Source organism: Gorilla gorilla, chromosome 2 (genome assembly GCF_029281585.2).
Source record: "Gorilla gorilla gorilla isolate KB3781 chromosome 2, NHGRI_mGorGor1-v2.1_pri, whole genome shotgun sequence".
In the NCBI taxonomy this organism is placed as follows: Eukaryota; Metazoa; Chordata; class Mammalia; order Primates; family Hominidae; genus Gorilla; species Gorilla gorilla.
In genome coordinates this window covers 143753150-143772893 of record NC_086017.1, presented here as the reverse complement: position 1 = coordinate 143772893, position 19744 = coordinate 143753150, and the positions used below count along the sequence as shown (strand labels likewise).

The following is a 19744-nucleotide window of genomic DNA, read 5'->3' as shown; positions in this document are numbered from 1 at the left end:
TTTTAGAATATTAATTGTTCTCTATATAAGATTGAGGAAGACAGAATCAAAGAATTATTTGCCTTACTTCTTGAGTTTCTTCAAAATTTACCTGGTATCTGAAATCTATTGGGCATTTATATAAGGCTGTGGCAACATTTTTGTTTCTTTGCTTTGTTTGGAGACAAAATCTCACTCTATTGCCTAGGCTAGAATGCAGTGGCATGATTACGGCTCACTGCAACCTTGACTTCCCGGGGCTCAAGCAGTCCTGCCATCTCAACATCCTGAGTAGCTGGGACTACAGATGTGCTGCACCGTGCTTGTTGAATTTTTAAATTTTTTTGTATAGACGAGGTGTCGCTAGGTTGCCCAGGCTGGTTTCAAACTCTTGAGCTCAAGCGATCCTGCCACTTCAGCCTCCCAAAATTCTGGGATTACAGATATGAGTCATCATGCCCAGCCAACATTTTTAAATGATAGAAAGAATGAGGTAAGAAGTAATATTGGGGAATATTAGATACAAAATTATATATTCTGAATATTCGAAAAAGAGGGCTTTAGACCAGGGTTCAAAGGAATTAGAAGATTTTACTTCAGCTCTCTGATGCTGGATAGCTAGCATCAGTGAAACCTTGAAAGATTTACCCAGATGTTCTTGATTGCCAGAATGGAAAGTAGAGAAAGAAAAATATCTCTGAAAATGGGCACATAGACCAATGGAACAGAATAGAGCCCAGAAATAAGGCTGCTCACCTATGACCATCTGATCTTTGACAAGGCTGACAAAAGCAAGCAGTGGGGAAAAGACTCCCTATTCTATAGATAGTGCTGGGATAACTGGCTAGCCATATGCAGAAGATTGAAGCTGGACCCCTACCTTAGACCATATACAAAAGTTAATTCAAAATGAATTAGAGACTTAAATGTAAAACCCAAAACTATAAAAACCCTGGAAGACGACCTAGGCAATACTGTCCTAGACATAGGGGTGGGCAAAGGGTACATGACAAAGACACCAAAGGCAATCACAGCAAAAGCAAAAATTGACAAGTGAGATCTAATTAAACTTAAGAGCTTCTGCATAGCAAAAGAAACTATCAGCAGAGTGAGCAGACAACCTACAGAATGGAAGAAAATGTTTGCAAACTATGTATCTGACAAAGGTCCAATATCCAGCATCTATAAGGAACTTGAACAAATTTACAAGAGAAAAACAATCTCATTAAAAAGTGGGTGAATGACATGAACAGAAATTTTTCAAAGGAAGATATATATGCAGCCAACAAAATATGAAAGAAAGCTCAATATCACTGATCATTAGAGAAATGCAAATCAAAATCACAATGAGATACCATCTCACACCAGTCAGGATGGCTATTATTAAAAAGTCAAAAAATAACAGATGCGGGTGAGGTTGTAGAAAAAAAGGAACACTTAATACACTGTTGGTGGGAGTGTGAATTAGTTCAACCATTGTGGAAAGCAGTATGGAGATTCCCCAGAGAGCTAAATACAGAACTACTGGCCGGGCACGGTGGATCATGCCTGTAATCCCAGCACTTTGGCGGGCTAAGGCGGGAGGATCACTTGAGGCCAGGAGTTTGAGACCAGCCTGGCCAACATGGCAAAACCCCAAAATACAAAAATTAGCCAAGCATGGTGGCCATGCCTGTAATCCCAGCTACTCAGGAGGCCAAAGCACGAGAATCACTTGAACCTGGGAGCAGGGAGATTGCAGTGAGCTGAGATCGCGCCACTCTACTCCAGCCTTGGCAACAGAGTGAGACTGTCTCAAAAAAATCCAAAAACAAAAACAAAAAACCCAGAACTACCATTCAACCCAGCAATCCCATTACTGGGTATATACCCAAAGGAACAGAAATTATTCTACCATAAAGACATATCCATGTGAATGTTCATTGCAGCACTACTCACAATGGAATCAACCTAAATGCCCATCAATGACAGATTGGATAAAGAATATGTGGTACATATACACCATGGAATACTATGCAGTCATTAAAAAGAATGAGATCATGTCTTTTGCAGGAACATGGATGGAGCTGGAGGCTATTATCCTTAGCAAACTAGCACAAAAACAAATACCGCATGTTCTCACTTATAAGTGGGAACTAAATGATGAGAACTTACGAACACAAACAAGGAAACAACAGACACAGAGGTCTGCTTGAGGGTGAAGGGTGGGAGGAGGGAAAGGAGCAGAAAAGATAACAATTAGGTACTGGGCTTAATACCTGGGTGGTGAAATAATCTGTGCAACAAACCCTAATGACACAAGTTCACCTATGTAACAAACCTTCACATTTACCCCCAAACCTAAAATAAAAGTTTGCTTTTTTTAAGAAAATATTTCTAATGAAAATGAACTTCAAATCATGTTGTTATGTCCTAATCTGATTTTCAGAAGTATGCCCACCATGGAGTATGCCCACACAATGCATTATGTGGGGCAAGAAGCGTCGATCCTTCAGCCTGTAGGCATCTAGAGAGGCACTGGCCAAGGCTTCCTACAACTAAAACCTCAAAGATAGTCTCAAGTAGAAAAATATCCAGTTGAAAAATTAGAAGTGAATGCTCTGTAAATGATTCTTCCTCTATAATTTCTAACTAAGAATCAAAGCATGATTGCATATTATTGCATAGCCAGGGATAAAAGATTACCCCAACTGAGCATTTCCAGATAAGTCATTTAGGTAAGATCCACAATGAGAGGTAAGTATTGTCATCTGCCATTAAATCATCCTAAAGTTCTTTGGGTTGGTCCTCAGATTAGTGGAATTTTGTCATAGTCCATTCAGGCCACTATTACACAACACCATAAATTAGGTAACTTCTAAACAACAAAAATGTATTTCTCATGGTTCTAGAGGCTGAAAAGTCCAAGAACAAGGCACCAATAGAGTTGGTGCCTGGTGAGGGCCTGCATTCTGGTTCATAGATGGCACCTTCTTGTTCTGTCCTCATATAGTGAAAAAGGTGACCAAGCTCTCTCAGGCCTCTTTGATAAATACACTAATTGCATTTTAATCACTTAATCACCTCCTTTCAGACCTAATCACCTGCCAAAGGCTTCATCTCCACATAAAATCAGCTTGGGGGTTAGGATTCCAAAACATGACTTCTAGGGAGGGACACATACATTCAGACCATAGCAGTTTCTTTACCTGTTAGCATCTATAAAATCAAAAGGACATATTTCTGTAAATATAAACAATGATAAACAATTTGAAAATTTAGACGTTTTGATAAATTAGGAAAGCCAAATAGAGTTACTGTGAAGAATATGACACTTAAGATTTTTAAAACTTAACTTTGAAATATGTGAATGGGGGATCTTTTCTCATTAGTACAAATGAGGATGGTCCTTTCTGAACTGATTAAAACATAGATTCCGTTAAATTTGAAGGAATCTAAATTATAAGCAACAGTTTTAAAGCCATTGCATTTCAATCTTAACTATATTTTACATATGTTATTTATAGTATGGAATAATGGAGGAGATTAGAATTTTAAGCTCTTGGTTTTATTGGTTTTGAAATTTTAGAGCTAAGATTTCTAATTCTGCTTATGTGATCATTTTGAAGTGAGCATTGCATTTCTCAAACTTCAGCTGATAAATAAAACTCATATATTTGTCATGAATAAAAATGTATATTTGTATTCAAATATTAATGAATGTATAAGAAATTATAACACTGGGTAAGTAAAGACCTGATTTTTGGCAAAGTTTAAAGGTAAGAACTCTGGGGGAGTTCTACTGCTAGTCTGGTGGAGTAAGTGCTTAAGATGAACCTTCCCACAGATAACAGCTAAAAAGCTACAAAATACCTACATGCATACATACATACATACATACATACATACATACATACATACCTGCCTGCCTGAAATTCTCAGGGAAGTGAACAAAGGCAAGCTGATTTTGTAGGGGAGTCAAAATTTGGAAAGTGAGATGGGCACAGGGTGAGTTTTTCATTTTTAGACTTTAGCCTGAGGAAACAGTGTGGAACAGGAAAGCTAAAGCTTCTTTAGAAAACTCAGATCTCTGTGTCCTGAGGAACCAGAGGAGAGTGTCTAGGGCAGCCATCACTGCTGGGAAATGAGGTGGGTATTCCTGGAAAGGAAAAAGCCAGAAAAGGGGAGCTCCAGCTTTCATGTGGAAACTTTGCTTGGGTCTCTGGCTAACTCCTGAATGAAAGTAATGCGCAGGGCAAACTCAAAGCACCTTGCAGCTAAATAATAAGAACTACGCTGAAATTTGATTTCCCATCCACCTGAATTGTGATAGACTCTGCAGTTTTACTCTACCTAAGTTAATTGCCTGTCAAAACAAAACCATCAACATTCTGTGGAGGAATACGACAGAATCCAGAGTTTCAAAACCAAAAAATCACCATTTCCGGAATACAATCTAAAATTGCTCAACCAATGAAGAATAAGGAAAACATGACCCATTTTCAAGGGGAAAGGCCAACACCCAAATGATTCAAATGTTGGAATCATCAGACAAGGACTTAAGGCAGCTATTATAAATGTGCTCATTGAGGTCAAGAAAAATAAAACATTAAGAAATATCAGAAGAGAAATAGAAAACATAAAAAATAACCAAGTAGGAATATCAGAACTTAAAGGTATATGTGCCACATTTTCTTAATCCAGTCTATCATTGTTGGATATTTGGGTTGGTTCCAAGTCTTTGCTATTGTGAATAATGCCGCAATAAACATACGTGTGCATGTGTCTTTATAGCAGCATGATTTATAGTCATTTGGGTATATACCCAGTAATGGGATGGCTGGGTCAAATGGTATTTCTAGTTCTAGATCCCTGAGGAATCGCCACACTGACTTCCACAATGGTTGAACTAGTTTACAGTCCCACCAACAGTGTAAAAGTGTTCCTATTTCTCCACATCCTCTCCAGCACCTGTTGTTTCCTGACTTTTTAATGATTGCCATTCTAACTGGTGTGAGATGGTATCTCATAGTGGTTTTGATTTGCATTTCTCTGATAGCCAGTGATGATGAGCATTTTTTCATGTGTTTTTTGGCTGCATAAATGTCTTCTTTTGAGAAGTGTGGGGAGGGGGAAGGGATAGCATTGGGAGATATACCTAATGCTAGATGACGAGTTAGTGGGTGCAGCGCACCAGCATGGCACATATATACATATGTAACTAACCTGCACAATGTGCACATGTACCCTAAAACTTAAAGTATAATAAAATTTAAAAAAAAAAGAACTTAAAGGTAAAATATCTGAAAAGAAATTCACTGACTGGGCTTAATAACATAATGGAGATAACAGAGGAAAGAATGAACGAACTTGAAGATAGACAATAGAAATTACCCAATATGAAGAAAAGATGTAAAGAAATGAACAATCCTAGGGACTATTTAGTTCTAAAATATGTGTGATTAGAGTTCCAGAAGAGGCAAGAGGGAGAGATTTGCATTTGAAAAAAGAATAAACTAAAAATTCTAAAACTGCTAATTATTTTTGATTGATATAAAATAAATGTGTTTAACCTGAATTAAGGGTCTTTGTTGTCTAATGTCAGTGCACATACCAGAGTTTTGTTTTTTTGTTCTTTTTTGAGACAGAGTTTTGCTCTTGTTGCCCAGGCTGGAGTGCAATGGCGCGATCTCAACTCACTCACTGCAGCCTCTGCCTCCTGGGTTCAGGCAATTCTCCTGCCTCAGCCTGCCAAGTAGCTTGGATTACAGGCGCCCACCACCATGCCTGGCTAATTTTTTGTATTTTTAGTAGAGACGGGGTTTCGCCATGTTGGCCAGGCTGGTCTCGAACTCCTGGCCTCAGGTGATCCGCCCACCTCAGCTTCCCAAAGTGTTGGGATTACAGGCGTGAGCCACTGTGCCCAGCCTATTATAGACTTTTTGATGCATGATAAAATGTTCTACTTGAAAAACATTACATTTTTTAACTTGTATTTATGAAAATGTTTGTATTTTTCTTTTAGTGAAAATTTATTTTCAGTATAATAGTTTCTTATTTTATTTAATAAGATGATGGAGCAAATGCCCAGAAGGGTAGAGAAAATGGTTTTTCTCTCTCAGATGTAATACAGACAATAAGTCATATATTTGGGGGAAAAAGGGGACAGATAATTTTGCCCAACATATTTGGTATCTGATTGCAGTGGGACATCTCTTGGTCAATTTAATGCATGTGGTTTTTTTTTTATTACACTTTAAGTTTTAGGGTACATGTGCACAACGTCTAGGTTTGTTACATATGTATACATGTGCCATGTTGGTGTGCTGCACCCATTAACTCGTCATTTAACATTAGGTATATCTCCTAATGCTATCTCTCCTGCCTCCCCCCACCCCACAACAGGCTCTGGTGTGTGATGTTCCCCTTCCTGTGTCCATGTGTTCTCATTGTTCAATTCCCACCTATGAGTGAGAACATGCGGTGTTTGGTTTTTTGTCCTTGCGATAGTTTGCTGAGAATGATGGTTTCCAGCTTCATCCATGTCCCTACAAAGGACATGAACTCATCATTTTTTATGGCTGCGTACTATTCCATGGTGTATATGTGCCACATTTTCGTAATCCAGTCTATCATTATTGGACATGTGGGTTGGTTCCAAGTCTTTGCTATTGTGAATAGTGCCGCAATAAACATACGTGTGCATGTGTCTTTATAGCAGCATGATTTATAGTCCTTTGGGTATATACCAAGTAATGGGATGGCTGGGTCAAATGGTATTTCTAGTTCTAGATCCCTGAGGAATCGCCACACTGACTTCCACAATGGTTGAACTAGTTTACAGTCCCACCAACAGTGTAAAAGTGTTCCTATTTCTCCACATCCTCTCCAGCACCTGTTGTTTCCTGACTTTTTAATGATCGCCATTCTAACTGGTGTGAGATGGTATCTCATTGTGGTTTTGATTTGCATTTCTCTGATAGCCAGTGATGATGAGCATTTTTTCATGTGTCTTTTGGCTGCATAAATGTCTTCTTTTGAGAAGTGTCTATTCATATCCTTCGCCCACTTTTTGATGGGGTTGTTTGTTTTTTTCTTGTAAATTTGTTTGAGTTCATTGTAGATTCCGGATATTAGCCCTTTGTCAGATGAGTAGATTGCAAAAATTTTCTCCCATTCTGTAGGTTGCCTGTTCACTCTGATGGTAGTTTCTTTTGCTGTGCAGAAGCTCTTTAGTTTAATTAATTGAAGTCAATTTTGTCTTTTGTTGCCATTGCTTTTGGTGTTTTAGACATGAAGTCCTTGCCCATACCTATGTCCTGAATGGTATTGCCTAGGTTTTCTTCTAGGGTTTTTATGGTTTTAGGTCTAACATGTACGTCTTTAATCCATCTTGAATTAATTTTTGTATAAGGTGTAAGGAAGGGATCAAGTTTCAGCTTTCTACATATGGCTAGCCAGTTTTCCCAGCACCATTTATTAAATAGGGAATCCTTTCCCCATTTCTTGTTTTTGTCAGGTTTGTCAAAGATCAGATAGTTGTACATATGCGGCATTATTTCTGAGGGCTCTGTTCTGTTCCATTGGTCTATATCTCTGTTTTGGTACCAGTACCTTGCTGTTTGGTTACTGTAGCCTTGTAGTATAGTTTGAAGTCAGGTAGTGTGATGCCTCCAGCTTTGTTCTTTTGGCTTAGGATTGACTTGGCAATGCAGGCTCTGTTTTGGTTCCATATAAACTTTAAAGTAGTTTTTTCCAATTCTGTGAAGAAAGTCATTGGTAGCTTGATGGGGATGGCATTCAATCTATAAATTACCTTGGGCAGTATGGCCATTTTCATAATATTGATTCTTCCTACCCATGAGCATAGAATGTTCTTCCATTTGTTTGTATCCTCTTTTATTTCATTGAGCAGTGGTTTGTAGTTCTCCTTGAATAGGTCCTTCACGTCCCTTGTAAGTTGGATTCCTAAGTACTTTATTCTCTTTGAAGGAATTGTGAATGGGAGTTCACTCATGATTTGGCTCTGAAAGGAAAAACTGGTACCAGCCACTGCAAAAACATGCCAAACTGTAAAGACCATCGAGGCTAGGAAGAAACTGCATCAACCAATGAGCAAAATAACCAGCTAACATCATAATGACAGGATCAAATTCACACATAAAAATATTAACCTTAAATGTAAATGGGCTAAATGCTCCAATTGAAAGACACAGACTGGCAAATTGGATAAAGAGTCAAGACCCATCAGTGTACTGTATTCAGGAAACCCATCTCATGTGCAGAGACACACACAGGCTCAAAATAAAGGGCTGGAGGAAGGTGTACCAAGCAAATGGAAAACAAAAAAAGGCAGGGGTTGCAATCCTAGTCTCTGATAAAACAGACTTTAAACCAACAAAGATCAAAAGGGACAAGGCCATTACATAATGGTAAAGGGATCAATTCAACAAGAAGAGCTAACTATCCTAAATATATATGCACCCGATATAGGAGCACCCAGATTCATAAAGCAAGTCCTTAGAGACCTACAAAGAGACTTAGACTCCCACACAATAATAATGGGAGACTTTAACACCCCACTGTCAACATTAGACAGATCAACGAGACAGAAAGTTAACAAGGATATCCAGGAATTGAACTCAGTTCTGCACCAAGCGGACCTAGTAGACATCTACAGAACTCTCCACCCCAAATCAACAGAATATACATTCTTTTCAGCACCACACCACACCTATTCCAAAATTGACCACATAGTTGGAAGTAAAGCACTTCTCAGCAAATTCAGCAAATGTAAAAGAACAGAAATTACAACAAACTGTCTCTCAGACCACAGTGCAATCAAGCTAGAACTCAGGATTAAGAAAACCACTCCAAACTGCTCAACTACATGGAAACTGAACAACCTGCTCCTGAATGACTACTAGGTACATAACGAAATGAAGGCAGAAATAAAGATGTTCTTTGAAACCAACGAGAACAAAGACACAGCATACCAGAATCTCTGGGACACATTCAAAGCAGTGTGTATAGGGAAATTTATAGCACCAAATGCCCACAAGAGAAAGCAGGAAAGACCTAAAATTGATACCCTAACATCACACTTAAAAGAACTAGGGAAGCAAGAGCAAACACATTCAAAAGCTAGCAGAAGGCAAGAAATAGCTAAGATCAGAGCAGAACTGAAGGAAATAGAGACACAAAAAACCCTTCAAAAAATCAGTGAATCCAGGAGCTGGTTTTTTGAAAAGATCAACAAAATTGATAGACCGCTAGCAAGACTAATAAAGAAGAAAAGAGAGAAGAATCAAATAGATGCAATAAAAAATGATAAAGGGGATATCACCACCGATCCCACAGAAATACAAACTACCATCAGAGAATACTATAAACACCTCTACGCAAATAAACTAGAAAATCTAGAAGAAATGGATAAATTCCTCGACGCATACACCCTCCCAAGACTAAACCAGGAAGAAGTTGAATCTCTGAATAGACCAATAACAGGGTCTGAAATTGAGGCAATAATTAATAGCTTACCAACCAAAAAGAGTCCAGGACTAGATGGATTCACAGCCGAATTCTACCAGAGGTACAAGGAGGAGCTGGTACCATTCCTCCTGAAAGTATTCCAATCAATAGAAAAAGAGGGAATCCTCCCTAACTCATTTTATGAGGCCAGCATCATCCTGATACCAAAGCCTGGCAGAGACACAACAAAAAAACAGAATTTTAGACCAATATCCCTGATGAACATTGATGTAATGCATGTTGTTAAAAAATTTCCTGTCCCAGTTAGTTAAGAGTCCTCTCTCTTCCTTTTTAGTCATAGATAAAATCATTTATATGCATATATGATTGCATGTTCTTACAACTCTGAGGCTGTGACTATGGAGAAAGCAGGCTTACAATTCAAGTTCTAAGTCAGTTTAAGGTGTCTCCTTATTCTACCACCAGCCTGGAGGTGAACAGAGTCACCCATTTTAGGCACACTGCCTTCCTCTCCTTCCCTCCCTTTCTCAGATAATATCTATTTTAGGTGTTTTTTTTTTTAAATCAGTTTTAGCATTTTGTCAGAGTGTGCATGTAGGATTTCTGGAGTTATGTATTACATAGAAGTGGGGAAATGACTCCTCCACAGCCCTCAGATTAGATATTCAGATTAAACGCAAATTCAGAAAGAAAAATAAAACATTGTAGTTCACTCAACAAGCCTCTCAGTCTCCTACTTGGGAATCCACAGATTTGTTTACAAGATGGATTTTTTTCTTTAATGTTTTTAAAGTCATTATTACCCAGTTAGAAGTAGTAACAGAGGAAAAAATATCTGAGAGCATTGTTTCCCATGTCTGCACATCCAAACATCATGCCCTACAGAAAACTCTTTTTTTTTTTTAACAGTTTCTGTTTGTAGTTCTCTGGTTTCCATTATAATTGTAGATAAAATATTTTTTCTCTTTCTTAATTTATTCATTTTAGACAGTATCCATTGGCTCCCCAATTTGAATAATGACAATTTCGCTCATTTGTCTCATAACTCTCTCTGCTCTTTCTTAATGTATTTATCTTATTACATTGTTTTTTGTTGTTTTTTTATTTTTTAAACCTCAAATAATTGTTAAAGTTCTCTGCATCCTCATTTCACAGATTCTATTCAAGCTCTACTTTAATATAAGAATATGTATACTCTTAACCCTTTCTACACTCTTTATCCCTCCCTTATTGTAACTTGTATCAGCTACAGCTTATACTTTCACATTTTCAGGATTACTAATATTTATATTCTGTCTTGCAGCCACAATTGTAGTTGACTACATGATAACTGTAAACTTTGAAAACCAATACATAGCACTTATCTTAGAGCACCATGTAAATATTGTTTGATGCTGGCCTAAGTAGTGTGTTAGATTTTGTGTCCTTCTGTAACTGATGCAATATAAAATCACCTGGGCCATTCTGAGGACTGTTTCTAGAATCAAGGTCAATTAGAATGCTTTTCTCATATACTATATATTAAATTCATGTCACATTATTTTATATTTGGACCACAGTTCACTTGTGCATTTCAACATTATTTTCCTGGAGTTTCTAATTGCCATGTCTCTTTATTTGCATTATTTGCTTTTATAATATCTCCTTCCCCTTACGTACACACACATCTCTAGATTGCACCTTTACTTCTATTGACTTTCTTTCCTGGAGACTTCTCTCTTAAAGACTTTAGTATTTATTTTCCAATCTGGACTGATTACCCTTTAGGCATACTTTGATGCAATTATTCTAGGATTTTCAGATAATACTTTGCTGGGATCCAGTATCTTTTGGATTCTAAGACTTCCTTTCTCTTGACTTACTCCCTTATTTTGCTCGAGTATGTTCTTATTTTTTTGAGAAAAAGTACATAATAGTTAAATTCTCTGAGATCTTACATATCTAAATATGTATTTATTCTTCCATTACATAAATTGATAGTTTGGACAAGTATAGAATTCTAAGTTGAACTATTCATTTTCATCTAGCATCCCTGGTGGTTGTTGAGAAGTCTGATGCCAGACTAATCCTCGGTCCTTTTAGTTGGCTTGTTTTATTCTCTCTGAAACCTTTTAAGATTTCCCCTTCTTGGCCGGGCGCGGTGGCTCACGCCTGTAATCCCAGCACTTTGGGAGGCGGAGGCGGGTGGATCACGAGGTCAGGAGATCGAGACCATCCTGGCTAACACGGTGAAACCCCGTCTCTACTAAAAATACTAAAAATTAGCCGGGCGTGGTGGCGGGCGCCTGTAGTCCCAGCTACTCGGGAGGCTGAGGCAGGAGAATGGCGTGAACCCAGGAGGCGGAGCTTGCAGTGAGCCGAGATCGCGCCACTGCACTCCAGCCTGGGCGACAGAGCGAGACTCCGTCTCAAAAAAAAAAAAAAAAAAAAAAAACAAAACAAAAAAAGATTTCCCCTTCTTTGTTGATGTTTTGAAATGTCACAAGCATTTATCTAATAGATTCTTCTTGCTAGTCAATGGCTTTTTCAATCTAAAGATGTTTTTCTTCAGTTCTAGAAAATGTTCTTCCACACATATCTTCAATAAATTATTCCCTCTGTTTTTCTCTGTTTTCTCTTTATTTGACTCCTTTTACTCTGATGTTAGACTTCATGTTTTGGCTCTAAGTGTCTCTTACATTTTTGGCCAGTCATTCTCTTTAATATTGCAGGTTCTTTTTACATACTACAGATTCTTGGTTTTCTATTCACACTTAAGAGAAAAGAAAGGGTAGCTGGTTGAGGTTTCATCTGTTATTAACTTCTGCCCATCTTTTCCCCATAATATTTTGAAATAAATCTCAGACATCACGTCATTTCCTTCCCAAATATTTTAGTATGTGTCTCTGTAAGGGCTCTTTAAAAAATGTAACCACAATACCATTAGCACACCTAAAATTACTTAATATCATGACATTTCCAATAACTATTCACATTTCTAATTGCTTAATAATTACCATTAATACTTTTTATTTTGTTTGATTGAATTAGGATCTAAGTAAGGTCTAAAAATTGCTGTTGGTTGATACGCCTTTTAAGTCTCTCTCTTTTGATCTTACAAGCTACTTCTCTGTCTCTCTTTTTTCTTTTTATTGCAATTTAATTGTTGAAGAAACTGGATTAGTTGTCTTATAGATTTCCCACAGTCTGAACTTTACTGATTACATTCCTGCAATGTCCTGTAATATGTTCCATGGAGTTTATCCTTTTAACTCCTGGAATTTTATAATATTATTCAACTATTTGACATCATTCCTAACATTTCTCATTAAATCTTTATATGATTTCAAATCTCCTCAAACCTCTTTTTATAATAAATCAGAAAAAAGAATCCGATCATTTGTTTGAGACTTTGTACAGATGTGTTTAACTTAATCTGATCCAGTTGTGTGCAGCCTTGTAATTGAAAATCTAGTTAAATGGTAGTTTTCCCAAGGGACTAGATGCTTAGACTTACTAGTAAACATGAAAAGTAATTTTTGCAAAAAGGCCCTTGTAGGCAATTGCCACAGACCCCTGAACTGTGATAAAATAAAATTTTGCATTAAAATGAAAAACTATTTTTAAAATTTGACCCTTAAGAAATTAATAAAAGAACCAGGCTTATTGAAAGTGGGATCACAGCCTCATATACATTGACATATAAAATATTATATTAGACATATAAAATTTCTCAGCTTTTCTAGCATGCTGATGTCTGAAATGGTGTAAATGGGAGAGGTGGCAGTTCTTTCATGCTGCTTTGACTTCTGGTTATTTTTGTGTAGCAGCTTTCATTGATGGGGTCCATTCTTGGCCTTGCCTAATCATTTTTCTTGGATGATATAGAGTGTTACAAAAGAATTATTATCTTAATGAATCAGGAATGTTCTCTCTATTTGTTTTCTGACATAGGTAAAGTGGGAAGGATTAGAACCTTCAAGGTGAAATGTCAAACTAGAAATTTCCTTTTATAATCTGCTTGTGTTCCCCTTGGTTTTAGGAGCTGGGAATCCCAAGTGCAAAATTGCAATTGTTTTGGGAAGAACTCAAAATACTTCTCTCTCCAGGTAATTAAACAATTCTGATTGAGAAACCTGTGTAGGAATGAGCCAATCTTTCCTCCTATCTAGGTAATTTACTTAAAATTCACTGTTTGTACTCACAAATCATAATGTAAGATATGACAGTAAATGTCATATATTTGTATTTCACAAGTATTTTCTAACAGGTGTTTTTGGAAAACATTATAGGGAGTATTGCTGAACATTCTTCGCTGTGGAATTTTCAGTATTAGAAAGTGTTGCTAAATTATCAAAGCTGTTTGGATTAAATTATCAGACATAAATTTTTTCAGACCTGTGTAATGAAGTGATTAGATGTTTAGATCAAAGGCAATAATCTTGAAATGTTTAATTATATATATAAGTTCCCAGTTACCATTGTTGAGCAGTGAGAAGCCTCAATCAAACAACTCATTTATTTTCAAATCATTGTTTCTGTTCCAGATCACAGCCTGCATCAGACTGTGTTGGTGTACGTCTTTTACACAGTTCCCATTCCAGTCATCACTGCTTACATGACTACATGAAAACATCAAAAAGACAATTGTGATTCTGCTTATTATCTGTTTTATTTTTCTTCTTAGCAAACTTTTTCTAACACGATTTTTCTTTTGACTAGACACAAACAGCACAGCATGATTCTTGTTCCCATGAACACACCTGGAGTAGAAATAATAAGGCCTTTGTCAGTTTTTGGCTACACAGGTAGGTATCCAATAAATATGACCATGCATTAGCAAGCAGGAAGGCTAGAATATGCAGTAACATTGAAGGCAATAGCATTTTAATGCATAAGATAGATTCTTAGATATTCGTTTGTCTGTGACAACTGTCTTAATATAAATGCTGGTGGAGTTCAGAGTAGAGCCAATAAAAAGAAATAGTATAGCATTTATGTAATTTATAATGATATAAATTATAGAATTTATAGAATATAAATTCTGCCTTTTTGGGAAAGGGCAGATTGTATTTAAGGAAGAGCAACACTACCAGTCTTTTCTCTGTCATTCATAAAAATGGATTAATGTATCGCTTCTCGGCCTTTTGGCTAAGATCAAGTGTAAAAATGGATTAATGCACAGATAATCCACAATAAAATTATTTTTATCTCCAATTTTAGCCCTCTTAATCAATCAACTTACAAGAACTGTTAAAAAGCAATGAGTTTTTGACTTATTTGAGTGCAAAACTTTTCCTTCCTCTGCCCTTGGGTGGGACTTCTAAGAAGCAAAGATCCATTTGTTTCCTGCCACCTACTGTGGCACGTGTTCATTGTGTACAATAAATATTTGCTAAGATCACTCTCTCAGCAAGTATTTGCTTAGCCACCATGCCCAGCTAATTTTTGTATTTTTAGTAGAGACGGGCTTTCACCATGTTGGCCAGGCTGGTCTCGAACTCCTGACCTCAGGTAATCCACCCTCCTCGGCCTCCCAAAGTGCTGGGATTATAGGTATGAGCCACCGGGCCCGGCCCCTGGCTTTCTTTTTATCATTGAATATGACTAATGAATATGTTCAAGTGGCAGATATAAGACTTGCAGTTTTATAGAATCACTTATCAGTTAAGATGCAGCTGTAGGGTATACCCACAGGGTAAGCATAGTTGGCAAGATGGGATGAGCAAGCTTGCTGGAGAAAATTGCATATAGGAAATTGTTGGGTTGCAGCAAAACGGCCGCAAAGATACCAAAAATGCGTTTATAATATAGTTGAGCTGCAAATAGTTTCCATTGCAGAGGCTACATTTGATTATTCAGTATGAAAACTTTACTAGCACCTCTCCAACTCCCTGTGTCCAGGGCCAAAAGAAACAGTGTGGAGAAGGCTGATTATTGTCTCCTCTGACAGGAAAAGGGTGTAGAGTTAGCATGAGATTATCTCTAAAACTTGGCGGGGAGAAGGGGTGATGCAAAGATAAAATGTGAACGTGTTCCTGGCCTCAGTGTTTCAAATGCCAGTATTTTCAAGAGATGAACACACAGTGGAACAAGTCTAGACTGGGAGTAAACCTACCTGAAGGTCTAGTTTCTGTATCATCACTAATGCCAAGCCTGCCCCTCAAGCAGGCCCTTGTCATCTTTAGGCGTTGGTTTCCACAATGATAAAATAAGAAACATGGATTACATTACTCATTTTTAATTTTTGAAACATTGAAACTTTTTTCCATGCAAATTGTTTGGAACCCCATATGTAAAATATTTCAAAGAAGCAGCAATAATAAAACAAATAAAATACTCTGGCTGGAGCTATGGAGCCTGGTCTTCCTTTTTCCTAGCTCTCTGAAATTGTACTTCAGAGAATGAATTAGAAAATGTCTGGATCAAAGGGTTTCTCTTCTTGAACAGTTGATGAGTTTTCTGGGCTGCTGGGTCCTGGAGTTCAGGGCTGAGGCTTACCTCAGAATGTTCATGCCATATGGATCTTTGAAATCCTATTTTCTTCAAGTAATTATATTTCAGCAGATTAAGAATATGTGACTCTTTTTTAGTCAACTCCTTTTGCTCTAAATTTTATTTTCTATTTTATAGATAATTTTCATGGAGGACATTTTGAGATCCATTTTAATCAAGTGCGAGTTCCTGCCACAAATCTAATACTAGGTGAGTTGAATTTGTAAATGATTCTTCAGTATTGTACATTAATATTTCAGCTCTAAATCTGGAAAAGATAAGTCTTTCCAGATTTAGACCTGAAGTCTACCTTGATTTAGATATTAGGTTGGTGCAAAAGTTATTGCGGTTTTTGAACTGCAATTACTTTTGCACCAAGGTAATTGCAGTTTTTGGCAAAAGCCGCAATTACTTTTGCACCAACCTAATACTTTCCCTTCTTGTTTACTCCATTTGTCAAGGGAAAGTTTTCTGTTTGGCGGATTTTCTTACATGGAATGGTGAGGTTTTATTTAAGTGTTGGATGTGGTTTTCTATATCACATCAATTGAAAAGATAATATGAAAATTATATAATTCAGAGCAATACACTTTCTCCTAGAACATGATCTGTAGGCCTCTATTTGTTTTAAGAAAATCTCAGTACTTTATGAATTCAAGTATTAGATATAAGTTAGAAGCATAAATAACTTTGAACACTGTATGCCATCCTCTTGCTTATTAGAATCCTATATCCCTTTCAAAGAACATCTAGAATACCACCTCTTCCAGGAATGTTTTTGTGTTCATCCCATCCATTCACCAAGCCCCTGATACATGCCAGGCCCTGAGGTTATAATGATGAACAGAAAATCTCTTCCTCCTTTGCCTTTGTTTCTCTCTGTATCTCTTACCCTTACCCGCTCTTCTGGATTCCAAACTCCTAGTACAGGGACTATGTGTTATTCCAACTTTGTATCTATTGCAGCATTAATAAAATAGCTTATGCATAGTACATACTTAAGAGACAGTTCTGAAATTTGAAATGTTTAATGGTGGTGGTTTTAAAAACATAGAAATCAAAATTCCCATGAATTCATAGTGAACCTTATTATAGAACTGACTTTTTTTCACTAGAAAGCCATTTTTATTAAGGGCAGCTCATCTCTTTCCCAGGATTTGTATAAATAACAAAAGGAATGGGCTAGGCCATTTTCACATTCCCCCTTTTTTTCCCCTTTCTTCCCAGGTGAAGGTAGGGGATTTGAAATTTCCCAAGGCCGCCTTGGACCTGGCAGAATCCACCACTGTATGAGAACAGTAGGTTTGGCGGAACGCGCTTTGCAGATCATGTGTGAGCGGGCAACACAAAGGATAGCTTTCAAGAAGAAGTTGTATGCACATGTGAGAACGATTACTTATTTGAATTTATTGTAGCCCGGTGCACTACACTAACATTGAACGAAAACATTACTTGTGAGAGACAGACTTTCTCTACATGAACCGGGTGATTATTTTCAATAAGGCATATTTATGTCTGTATTTAAATATAGTCTAATGAGAGATATTTATCTTTGTGAAAAATTAAATAGTTCCTAAAATGCTTCAACACCTCTGCACACAAGAGTGTAGACAGTTCCTTCAACTTTCTCAGATTCTTGTTCTTTAGAGAACCTGGAACATTAGAGCTCCCTGTGGACATGAAGGAGTTGTCATAAGGAAGAAGGATTTGCCTTGTCCGTTGGTTTCCTAGAAGGAATTAGGACACATAAGTGTAAAGTTACAGGAAAACAGCCCAAAACTCAGGGAAAGGAGAAACATGCTAATAAACCTAAAAGTGGAATCAGCTTCTTCAGGAGGACTTGAATTCTGTCACTGGAGAAACACAAGTAGAAATGGGACCAACATTTTGTGAGATATTCATGACTTTTTGAATTATCATCTATAAATTATATACTACTGAGTCTGTTGTTACAAATCACTGTAAACATAGTTACACGTGGCCCATATAATAAAAATTAGGAAATATGGCCAGGCGCAGTGGCTCACGCCTGTAATCCCAGCACTTTGGGAGACCGAGGCGGGTGGGTTGCCTGAGCTCAGGAGTTCAAGACCAGCCTGGGCAACATGGTGAAACCCCGTCTCTACTAAAATACAAAAAAACCAAAAAAAATTAACCGGGCATGGCGATGTGTGCCTGTAGTCCCAGCTACTGGGGAGGCTGAGGCAGGAGTATTGCTTGAACCCGGGAGACAGAGGTTGCGTTCAGCCAAGATCGTACCACTGCACTCCAGCCTGGCGACAGAGCGAGACTCTGTCTCCAGAAAAAGAAAAAAAATTAGGAAATATGTATTGAGAGGAAATAGAAGGTATTATTTCAGACTTCCTTAAAAAGTCTTCTACAGAGAAGTAGGATATCCACATCATCTCCCTTCTAAGTTTTAAGAAGGCAAAAAAACTATTATTAAATGTTCACTCTTTATTATTGCTAACATGTTAGTGTTAGGTCAAATCTGTGGTGATGGAATTGTATTTGTGTTTGCTGCACATGTATATTTTAGTATGTCGGTCTCCTTATACATTTTTGACCATCTTATGAAATTTGCAGTATATATTTTTTACCTTAAATTATTATAATCTATGTTTGCTTTTTGTAAAGTATTATTCAGCATTATATGATTTATTTGTATAGTTTTTTAACTGAAAAGCTACAGCCTGCTTTATGACACTACACCTGGGAATAATTTGTCAGGAGCCCTTTTAGTATACAGCAAAGGCAAGTTTTTAGTATACAGCAAAGTTCAGCTGTTGGCTGGGCACTGTGGGAGGAGGTGAGAAAGTGTGACCCTCTGGGGCCCTGGATATAGCCTCTGATGCTGTTGAAGAAGGATGAAGAGGTGCTCAGGGCACCAACCATTACTTCTTACCCTTTTGTCAAGCTTGCATGCAAACTCTGGAGCAGGGTGAAGGGAGGACACAGTAAAGTCGACAAACAAGCATCGCGAATGCACAAAAGCCCTCTGTGCAAGTGCTGTTTTCCTGAGTGGTGTTTTAATACTGCATTAGTAAAAAATTTCCCTTCCACCTTTTAAAGTTAATGTGTCATGCAGAGCAAGCCTGGCTTTTTAACAAATATGCCTGTTTTCACTGGAAACTTTTCACATCTGGCACAAATAACGTGATCTGGCAGAAACAAAAAGATGTGTGAGCATGTCATAAGCAAAAATCTGGGCCAGCTTTTTTATTTTAATTTGTGAAAGGAACATTTCATTTCTTTGAATTTGGAGGCTCCTTCCAGCTGCCTTCTAATTTACTCCAGGCTGTAACGCAAAAAATTCTCCATCCCAGTTCTGTCTTAGGAAATATATTTGGGAGTTCCCTAGAGCACCTAGTTTCTACCCATTTAATGCTTTTCAGCAAATCTAGGGTCTATAGAGACCCAACTGAGAATACCTCCTTTATTCTAAAGCTGAGAAGTAAATGTCTTCTAAGTCTGTTCATGAAGTTATAAAGTTGTAATTATCCTGTTTTACAGCCATCAAAAAATATTTATTCACCACCAGCAACTTGTTTGAAATTAATTCAGAGCCATGTTTCAACCTCTAGGGCAGTGCCATCCAAAAGAAATATACTATGAACCTTAAATGTTATTTTAAATGTTCTAATAGCAACATTTTTAAAAAGTGAAAAGAAAAAGATGGAATTAATTTTAATAATATATTTTATTTAACCCAATATATCAAAAATACTATTTCAACATGAAATCAATATAAAAATTATTGAGATACTTTATATTTTAATATTTATTCTTCAATATGGGGTGCATATTTTATACTTATAGT

The 19744-nt window shown here is 37.2% G+C and overlaps 1 protein-coding gene and 1 pseudogene across 2 annotated transcripts in view; both read left to right on the top strand.

Annotated features, from left to right (window-relative positions):
- The window catches only part of ACAD11 (acyl-CoA dehydrogenase family member 11), a 102776-nt gene that overhangs the window by 67866 nt on the left and 15166 nt on the right, over positions 1-19744 (top strand). For both annotated transcript variants that reach the window (XM_004036319.5, XM_019023863.4), the window contains exons 14-17: positions 13472-13538; positions 14152-14237; positions 16063-16134; positions 17152-17306. In XM_004036319.5, the coding sequence (XP_004036367.5) occupies positions 13472-13538; positions 14152-14237; positions 16063-16134; positions 17152-17306 (380 nt within the window). The remainder of the gene's footprint in view (positions 1-13471; positions 13539-14151; positions 14238-16062; positions 16135-17151; positions 17307-19744) is intronic.
- On the top strand, positions 14561-14737 carry LOC134758150 (uncharacterized; annotated as a pseudogene).